Below are 10,473 nucleotides of genomic sequence, written 5' to 3'. Positions count from 1 at the left end.
GCACATCTACATGACTCAATCGAGCATAAGAAAAAAAAATATCCACACGAATCTCCACGTAAGATCAACGACTTAGGAGTTAGATGTGCAATACTTATGGTACTTCTAGATGTGTTTTAGCAAAGTTGTTACTTAATCAACAAGTCGCGCCATTTGGCTCCCTAGGATCCCTCAACTCCAGCTCCATACCAACTGCTGCGTTTAAAACAACTTATACAAGCCCTACCGCCAGCTTTATCTTGTATTCATTCAGACTTGTTTGCCTGTCTAGGAAATACTAGATTGTTGTTTAATTTTGTATTGGACAAGTGATCCCAAGGTGAGGTTGGCTGGACAATGACAACAATGTCATCCATGACGTACGTCTGGGGGGTCACGTGTAGTACTACTTTACAGTTGTGTATGTATTGCGTCGAGGATGGACTCCCACGATCCAACTATATATATAGAGCAATATACTACAAGAAAATCCTATCTACTCGCCTCCTGAGTTGTGCTTCTGCTATCGCCATGGACGACGACGGCTCCTCCTCCCCCTCGCCGCTACGCGTGGTGATTTGCCCGTGGCTCGCCTTCGGCCACCTGCTGCCGTGCCTCGACATCGCCGAGCGCCTGGCGTCGCGGGGCCACCGCGTGTCCTTCGTCTCCACGCCGCGCAACATCGCGCGCCTCCCTCCGGTCCGGCCTGCCGTGGCGCCGCTCGTCGACTTCGTGGCGCTGCCGCTCCCGCGCGTCGACGGCCTCCCGGAGGGCGCCGAGTCGACGAACGACGTCCCGCACGACAAGTTCGAGCTCCTCCGGAAGGCCTTCGACGGCCTCGCCGCGCCCTTCGCCGAGTTCCTGCGCGCCGCGTGCGCTGAGGGAGCTGGCAGGAGGCCGGACTGGCTCATCGTCGACACCTTCCACCACTGGGCCGCCGCGTCCGCCGTCGAATATAAGGTTCGACGAAGCCTTTTTCCTCCGTTGCTTAAATTCCATATGCTCTCTCCGTTCTACTATAACGTAGTGCATATAGATTTTCTAAAAATCAAACTTAGCAAACGTTGACCAAGTTTATGAAGAAAACCGTCTATATCTATATATTTTTTACAATGAACCGTCTATATCTATAATGTAAAACATATACAATATGAATATTTAACTCACCATGTATTCGATGATATACATTTTGTATTCTAAATCTAAATATGTTTCTCTCTATACATGGTTAAGGTTTGTAAAGTTTGACTTATGGAAAAAATATATATGCACTACATTATAGGACAGAGGGAGTATATCAACGTGTAATATTGTGATTTGCTATAGGTTCCATGTATGATGCTTCTCCTGGGAGCCGCAACCGTGATCGCCGCCTGGGCCACAGGGGTGTCCGAGCAGGCCGCGGCAGCCATCGGAAAAGAGCGATCGACAGCAGAAGCGCCAAGCTTCGAGACGGAGAGGAGAAAATTGATGATTACCCAGAACGCGTCGGGGATGACGGTCGCCGAGCGCTACTTCCTGACGCTCATGCGGAGCAATCTCGTGGCCATCCGGAGTTGCGCCGAGTGGGAGCCCGAGAGCGTCGCTGCCCTCACCACACTCGCGGGCAAGCCGGTCGTCACTCTCGGCCTCCTCTCACCCTCGCCTGAGGGAGGCCGTGGCGTCAGCAAGGACGACGCCACCGTGCGCTGGCTCGATGCGCAACCGGCCAAGTCGGTGGTCTACGTTGCGCTGGGGAGCGAGGTGCCGCTGCGCGCAGAGCAGGTGCACGAGCTGGCCCTCGGACTGGAGCTCTCCGGGGCGAGCTTCCTCTGGGCTTTGCGGAAGCCGCCCGGCGTGCCGGACGCGGTTGTCCTCCCTCCGGGGTTCGAGGAGCGCACGCGTGGCCGCGGCCTCGTGGTCACCGGGTGGGTTCCTCAGATCAGCGTGCTGGCGCACGGCGCTGTGGCCGCGTTCCTGACGCATTGCGGGTGGAACTCGACCATCGAAGGGCTGTTGTTCGGGCACCCGCTGATCATGCTGCCCATCTCCAGCGACCAGGGGCCCAACGCTCGGCTCATGGAAGGGAGGAAGGTCGGGATGCAGGTGACGAGAAACGAAGGCGACGGATCGTTCAGCCGGGAAGACGTCGCCGCGACGGTGCGGGCCGTCGCCATGGAGGAAGACGGCAGGAGGGTCTTCACGGCCAACGCCAAGAAGATGCAGGAGATCGTGGCCGACGGCGCATGCCATGAGAGGTGCATCGACGGGTTTATTCAGGGGCTCAGATCCTACAAGGCATGAAAGCGTTTTTAGTTTTTCCACATGATACATGTGATTTTATTCGTGTGAAATTTGGTCTAGTGGTAACTTTCTAGTTGACTGGTTCATGCCAGATCATGGACAACCTAATAAGGTTACTAGCTAGTAAGCAGCCGGTTTTTAGTATATCGTAAGCAAACGGTTTTTTACTCTACAGGAAGCTTATACTAGGTAGAGTAAAACCATTTAGATACATTACAACCGCGCACTATTTCAGCCCTCTCATGCCATCAGTGTTTTCAGCCATTGAATGTGCTCTTTTAGACATTTCTGGCCGTCTGATTAAATTCTGAGCACAGTATTTATCGCAACCGATTAGGCAGCTGCTCCCGAGGCAAAATTGGAGGCCCGTGGTTAATTGGGCCTTCAGAAGCCCCATCTCCCTTCGCTCGACGCCGCCCTCCTCTCCTTCTTTTTGACTTCTGCCTCCCCCCTCTCCCTCTCTCCGTCGCAACACCTCCCCAATCCTAATCACGCTCGGGCGGCGGCAGCGGTGAAGTGCCCCCCTTCCAGGTGAGATCTGTAGCGCCAAATCTCTCTCTCTCTCTCTCTCTCTCTCTCTCTCTAACCCTAATCATAGCGGATCAGCGTTGCGGCTTTTGTGCCGTGTCTAAATCCCACACTGCCGCCTCCGCTTGTGCGCTCGCGTCGTCTCGTTTTGGTATCAAGATCAAGTGGCATGCGTGATGATGGGACCCTGCTCCAGTGACAATTTCCGGAGCTTTCTGTGAAATTGGGCCTGACCAACCACATTTCCTCGACCCCGCTGCTCGCATTCCAGAGGTAACAGGGGCGGGACGCCGCCAACGACGACGGATGGATGTCGACTGCTAGATCCTGAAGCCCTCTCCTCTGCCCTCGTGCTATTCATCTAATTTGCACGTCGATCAATGGCCTAAATTCCAACTTCGCCTCTGATTTTGGTCTGTTGTTCTTGGATATTGCAGGTTGTGGCCGGAGTCATGCAGCTGGATGCAGCACACTGGAGCAGTGGAGCTTGAGTTTGCGACCACAGCGGAACGGCTCTGGCATGGACTGCCGATTGGTGATTTCTTTCCCTTCCAGTATCTTTGCCTCTCTTTATACATTATTAGATATTATGGAACCTAAATTGCTATTTTGTGTGTTGAGCCAAAATCCCCAGATTAATCTGCGTCTACCTAGATTCTATACTTGTTAGTAGTACTAAATATATTAGTACAAGGAAATTAGATCTATTGATCCAACTCTCTAAATATTTTTGAGGTTTAACTCAGATCCCGATTCAATAATTACTTGTATGAAAGTAAGGTGATGACTCCAAATTATTTCTTCAGGCCGTGATCGCTACAGGTTTCATATTCGTATGTACATGTCCCAGTTTAAAGTGTCCTTATCTTTCACTCTGTCACCTCCTATAAGATATGTTTGGTGCCTTCAAAATTTATTTTCCCATTTACTTTTGCAGGATTTCAACAATCTGTTCTTGGTTAGGATTTGTATCCATCAGACCATTTGCTTCTCATGCTATGCCATTTGAAACCCCTTCAATCCAAATTAAATTCCTATATATGCTCATTACTTTGTTGATTCCATTTTTATACTTTGTGATCCCTTTCACTTCTTTTTAAGGTGGGCTATAGCACCTTTTCTCATAATTAAAAATACAACAATAGAGATTTTCTTTATCATAATTTTTTGTGAATCGTCTTGTTCTTATATGTTAGTTTATTTTCCATTTTTCTGACCAGGCAAAATTTGAAATGTTGTTTGCTTCAGAAATGCCTTGTCATGGTGTATCATATTGCGTCGCTTGGCCAGATCTCCAACAAACTCCTAAAACCGGACACCATCCATGTGAGTTGACTTCTCTTGGTTTTCATTTGCATGAACTAATATGTGGCACAGCAAATTTGTACTTCATATGCTTTCAGAGAAGAAAATCCTGAGTGACCATGGAGAAAGCTTTTGAATCATCCACTTGACAGGTTGCAAATCTGTTATAAATGCAATATATTGATGTTATAAATCTGAAGTCAATCATGTATTTTATATAAACATAAATTCATTAGACATTCTTAAGTCAAACAACATCCTTCTATACCATCTCTTCACTTTCAATTGGGTGATAAGGTACCAACAGAACAATGACTTGATTCCAGCGTATGAGGAGCAACTTAATTCCAGTGCAAATACGTGATGCTGGATTCATTACTTTGCAATCCAAATATAATAATTTGATCTCTAGGTAGTGTTTCTCATCCACCTTTTGTATTTCCGTTTTCTGATTTCCTGCATTTCTGTTCCCCTCTTCTGCACATTAAGAGACTAAAAGAAAACCAATGGATTTTTTTCTGACAATAAAAAGCAAACAATGTATATATATATGCTGGAATTAGTCAATTATGTTGCACAATATATGAGATTCTTATCAACATCTTAAATTCATGTTACCATATATATCACCATGACACCATCGTCGTCAGGGAGATTATCTCTCTCTAAACCATGTGATCCAATTTCATGTATGATTACCAAAGAAAAGTTTTCTGGCATTCGAGCATCGATATGATTGCTAGATTTCTTAGCTCTATAATTTTGCAACCTACCAACATCTCACTTAATTGCAATTATTTTGTTTTTCATGTTCTCCACATTGGAAGTAACAGTATGTGAAGGCTGATCAGCAACCGGCGCTCAAGCTCTGAAAGGTAGGTGATAACAAATAATTGTTATCCATTTTCTTTCGATACTCTTTGTATTTTGTTTATCAATCTAACCTGAAAATAATATTGTTATTATTGATGCAGGCTGAATAATTACAAAAAAGGATTTTGGAATCAATAGTGTTGAGTACAAAAATCTAGGATCCTTTCACATGAATATATCCTAATATTCAGGCTTTGCAGCACATGCCTCTCTCCAAATCACAACATGTTTTAGAGTCATGTGCACATTTTATGCAGCCTTCTAATTTTTTTCATTTGATGGTAACTGCTAAATACTACAAACTATGGAGAATCCTCCTCTTCGCATTGTAACCGAAAAGCGATCTATTGATTATAATATCAACTACAAATGTTATTGGATGGAGAAGTTGCTCGTACTTTGAACGGGTGATCTAGAGGTAGGCTTATGGAGATATTTAGTAAGTATGTCATCATATATATAAGCTGAAACAAAAGAGTTCATTTGCTGGGCATTTTCAATTATTCTTACTGTGAACAAAACGTATTTTCTCCTTTCGTTTTCTACTTACTACTGATTGGAGTGCCTCTCATATCAAAAGAAAAAAGGGAAACCTGCTTGGAACATCTTATTTCAGCATATCTTAGTTTCGGTATACTTCACATTTTGGTTTCTTTAGCTTTTGCCTCTATACATAATGACAATTCCTATCATTCTACCGTCAAAATGGACGGGTGCGGCAACGCGCGCCATCAATGATCTAGTAGATATGATAACCTTCCCTGCAAGAAAGATATAGGGTAGCGGTGAACCAACCTGTGGTTGGATGGTTAGAGGGACAGTGGTATCATCAGCCCATCAGGGTTTTAGGATTTCCGGCGATGCACATTCAGTGGGAGGAGACGTTCTCGTCGATGACAAGGTGCCTACGGTGACTTCGTAAATTTCAAGATGATATGCCAGCTCAGTTTTTGGAGGTGCTCATAAAGGTAGGGTGTGCGTGTGTGCGTTTAATAGGGGTGAGTGTATGCGCGTATATGAGCGCTTGCGTTTGTACTGTTTAAAAAATATAGGGTAACCTTTTTGAAATTTGAAATTTCACATAAATTGTATAGTACCTAATTCTTTTCTCATATATAATCTGAAATAGTGGCATTCTTCATGAATCTGTATCCCCCTTGAATCTAATATCACACATATTTTATGTACATTGCATCAACCAAATATCCACATTATGTGCGATGAATAAATAAGTGTAAGAAAAATCATGGAAGAAAGAATAGGGCGCAATAATAATTTACCATGGCTTCTCCAAAACGAGAAAGATGCAACAGGAAAGAAAAAAAAATGATGCTAGACTCCCCACTGCCCATGGCGCCCCTTTCATCACCCTCTAACATCTTGCTGAGCCTCAAAACCTTCAACAACATTTTCTCACCACTTGATCAAAATGACAATCCTCTCATGTGCTTCTAGGCTGACCTCCACGCAAACTTATAGCCTGAATGTGGAGCATATTGCTAGAATTTTTAGATCCTCATATTTTTCCTCCATATCATCGATTGCTAGATCAAACTTTTATTCTTTTGTTAGATGCAGGTATCATCAACTTGTTTCCTTCTACAAATCCTAACACAATCATTTACCTTCATAGATCGGAAGGCCTAAGAACGGTTTCACCTCCACACCGTAGTGCAAGGGAACCCTAAATTGTCACCAACAACACCAAGGGCGGGTAGGAACGCTAAGGGATCCCCTTAATCGCCTTGAATGCCCAGCTTCTTGCCGGGAGATGAAAACAACCAAAAAAAGAAACAAACCTGGAGCTAAAAACTCTGTCTTCAAACTCCTTGCATGCACCATGCTCGATCCTACATAAATTGATATGTCTCCTGAATCAGTGTTGGTGTTGCTCAATGCCATCGGGCTCACATGACCTGATTCTTGATAGTTTTGGGTTAATCTAATGTCCGAACTTTTGATTCGAGAGTTGGCCTCAAAGCATGGAGGGGTCTAGATCATTCATTGTAAACATGATGTGCATAAGGTCATGGCGGTCCTTGTTTTTGCCTAGGGTGGGCTCTTACATGTGTGTACCCTATGTTCTCTTTATCTAATATATAAGCCAGATAAAGGAACACTTCTTTCTTACTACACTAGGTTCCGTAGTGTATTGCCACATCTTTCTCATTCATGCAGATGTAACCCTGTTTGAGTCAACAAAGATTTGGGTCATTCTTGAAGAAAATACAAACAAACCATACATCTCTGATAATTTAGATTCAAAGTTTCGAATAGTTGGTCGCATCGTTTGGAGGGGCGTCACCCTATAGCTATGCGTGTTTCGCTAGAAATGGATTTTGTCGCTAATGGCGAGCTATAGAGTGATTTAGCACTAATTTAGCTTTGCCTTGTTATGGCTAAGATGCTTGGAGGCTATGCCTTTGCCTATAGCTGGATGCTTTGCTGCTATGTTTGCCTAGATGCCAGGCTTTGCTTTGTTATGACTGTATGTCAAGTGTCTATATGATATTGATGCTTGATTGTATCTTTATTTTGCATGATTAAAAAAACTAAAAAGTTGTTGCTTTGCCATAACTTTTCGTACCATTTGTTTGAGCCGCTGCACACAACAATTAACACATCGGACGCAGACGTTTGGTCTATCACTACTAGGGAAAGGCCTAGCAGTAGCGCGGCTCAAAGGGCTATCAGTAGCGCGGTGTTGGTCTACCCGCGCTACTGCTAATTGACTTTACGTAGTAGTAGCATTCTTAATAAAACACGCGCCTCTCTCCAGAGTGCGTTGCTGATAAAAGCACATTGCTGCTACGTGCATACCCGCGCTATTGCTAACTTTTATGTATTGTTTTCTGCAGCATATTGGTGATGTAGTTGTACAACTATTATACAGTAGTCTCATCATATGATTTTATGATCATGATGAGTTATTATATCAGTGGGTGAAATAGGCAATGCTACTTCTTGAGCACTGCGTTGGATTTCCCCAAAGAGGAGAGGATGATGCAGCAAAGTAGCGTAACTATTTCCCTCAGTTTTTGAGAACCAAGATATCAATCCAGTAGGAGACCACGCACAAGTCCCTCGTACCTACACAAAACGATAGCTACTCGCAACCAACGCGATTAGGGGTTGGCAATCCCTTCACGGTCACTTACGAGAGTGAGATCTGATAGAGATGATAAATAATATTTTTGGTATTTTTTATAGATAGATGCAAAGTGAAAAGTAAAAGGCAAAGTAAAAACAAAGCAAGTAAATAAAGTGATAGAGATTGATATGATGAGAATAGACCCGGGGGCCATATGTTTCACTAGTGGCTTCTCTCAAGAGCATAGATATTCTACGGTGGGTGAACAAATTACTGTTGAGCAATTGGCAGAATTGAGCATAGTTGTGAGCATATCTAGATAATGATCATGTATATAGGCATCACGTCCGAGACAAGTAGATCGAAACGATTCTGCGTCTACTACTATTACTCCACTCATCGACCGCTATCCAGCATGCATCTAGAGTATTAAGTTAAAAACAGAGTAACATCTTAAGCAAGATGACATGATGTAGAGGGATAAATTCATGCAATATGATAAAAACCCCATCTTGTTATCCTCGATGGCAACAATACAATACGTGCCTTGCAACCCTTTCTGTCACTGGGTAAGGACACCGCAAGATTGAACCCAAAGCTAAGCACTTCTCCCATTGCAAGAACTACCAATCTAGTTGGCCAAACCAAAAAGGATAATTCGAAGAGACTTGCAAAGATAACTCAATCATACATAAAAGAATTCAGAGAAGATTCAAATATTTTCCATAGATAATACTGGATCATAAACCCGCAATTCATCGGTCTCAACAAACACACCGCAAAAAGAAGATTACATCGAATAGATCTCCACGAGAGAGGGCGAGAACATTGTATTGAGATCCAAAAAGAGAGAACAAGCCATCTAGCTACTAGCTATGGACCCGAAGGTCTGAAGTAGACTACTCACACTTTATCGGAGGGGCTATGGTGTTGATGTAGAAGCCCTCCGTGGTGGATGCCCCCTCCGGCGGAGCTCCGGAACAGGCCCCAAGATGGGATCTCGTGGATACAGAAGGTTACGGCGGTGGAATTATGTTTTTGGCTCCTCTTCCGGTCGTTTGGGGATACGTAGGTATATATAGGAGGAAGGAGTACGTCGGTGGAGCAGCAGGGGGCCCACAAGGTAGGGGGCGCGCCCTCCACCCTCATGACCGCCTCTGGCACTTCTTGGAGTAGGGTCCAAGTCTCCTGGATCAAGTTCGGTGAGAAAATCACGTTCCCGAAGGTTTCATTCCGTTTGGACTCCGTTTGATATTCCGTTTCTTCGAAACATTGAAATAGGCAAAAACAGCAATTCTGGGTTGGGCCTCCGGTTAATAGGTTAGTCCCAAAAATAATATAAAAATGGAAAATAAAGCCCAATATAGTCCAAAACAGTAGATAAAGTAGCATGGAGCAATCAAAAATTATAGATACATTGGAGACGTATCAGGCATCCCCAAGCTTAATTCCTGCTCGTCCTCGAGTAGGTAAATGATAAAAAGAGAATTTTTTATGCGGAGTGATACTTTGGCATAATTTCAATGTAAATCTTCTTAATTGTGATACGAATATTCAGATCCGAAAGATTCAAGACAAAAGTTCATATTGACACAAAAATAATAATACTTCAAGCATACTAATCAAAGCAATCATGTCTTCTCAAAATAGCATGGCAAAAGAAAGTTCATCCCTACAAAATCATATAGTTAGGCTATGCTTCATTTTCGTCACACAAAGATGTTCCCAACTTCTATACCCCCGATGACAAGCCAAGCAATTGTTTTACACTTAAATAATCTCAAACTTTTTCAACCTTCACGCAATACATGACCGTGAGCCATGGATATAGCACTATGGGTGGAATAGAATATGATGATGGGGATTGTATGGAGAAGACAAAAAAGGAGAAAGTCTCACATTGACGAGGCTAATCAACGGGCTATGGAGATGCCCATCAATTGATGTCAACATAGGAGTAGGGATTGCCATGCAACGGATGCACTAGAGCTATGAATGCTCAACAAAAGAAAACTAGTGGGTGTGCATCCAACTCGCTTGCTCATGAAGACCTAGGGCATTTGAGGAAGCCCATCGTAGGAATATACAAGCCAAGTTCTATAATGAAAATTTCCCACTAGTATAAAAAGACAACTTATGAGATTCACTACATGAAGAACAAGGTGCTACTTTGAAGCACAATATATGAGACTCATTACATGAAGGACAAGGTGCTACTTTGAAGCACAAGTGTGGAAAAAGATATAGTAGCATTGCCCTTTTTTCTTCTTCTTTTTTCTTTTTTTGGGCCTTCCCTTTTTTGGCCTTTCTTTTTTTTCTTTTTTTTCTTTTTGGGCAATGCTCTAACAATGATGATCATCACACTTCTATTGATTACAACATAAGGATTACAACTCGAAACTTAGAACAAAATA

General features: G+C 43.5%; 1 protein-coding gene across 1 annotated transcript; it reads left to right on the top strand.

Annotated features, from left to right (window-relative positions):
* Window positions 1–503: 503 nt before the first annotated feature.
* LOC119293270 (UDP-glycosyltransferase 91C1-like) lies at window positions 504–2,436 on the top strand. The gene is made up of 2 exons (XM_037571795.1): window positions 504–939; window positions 1,306–2,436. Exons 1-2 carry the CDS (start codon window positions 511–513, stop codon window positions 2,260–2,262), a joined length of 1,386 nt encoding a protein of 461 aa, XP_037427692.1. The 5' UTR covers window positions 504–510; the 3' UTR covers window positions 2,263–2,436.
* The last annotated feature ends 8,037 nt before the right edge of the window (window positions 2,437–10,473 follow it).

Source organism: Triticum dicoccoides, chromosome 4B, assembly GCF_002162155.2.
Source record: "Triticum dicoccoides isolate Atlit2015 ecotype Zavitan chromosome 4B, WEW_v2.0, whole genome shotgun sequence".
Classification (NCBI taxonomy): Eukaryota; Viridiplantae; Streptophyta; class Magnoliopsida; order Poales; family Poaceae; genus Triticum; species Triticum dicoccoides.
The sequence above is the reverse complement of the archived record's forward strand: the minus strand, read 5'-3'. Positions and strand labels throughout refer to the sequence as shown.

Bases quoted from the DNA above. Each gene is read 5' to 3' on its own strand.
- LOC119293270 (XM_037571795.1), top strand. From the start codon at position 511: ATGGACGACGACGGCTCCTCCTCCCCCTCGCCGCTACGCGTGGTGATT. The intron at 940-1,305 runs GTTCGACGAAGC...GATTTGCTATAG, and splicing joins CGTCCGCCGTCGAATATAAG to GTTCCATGTATGATGCTTCT.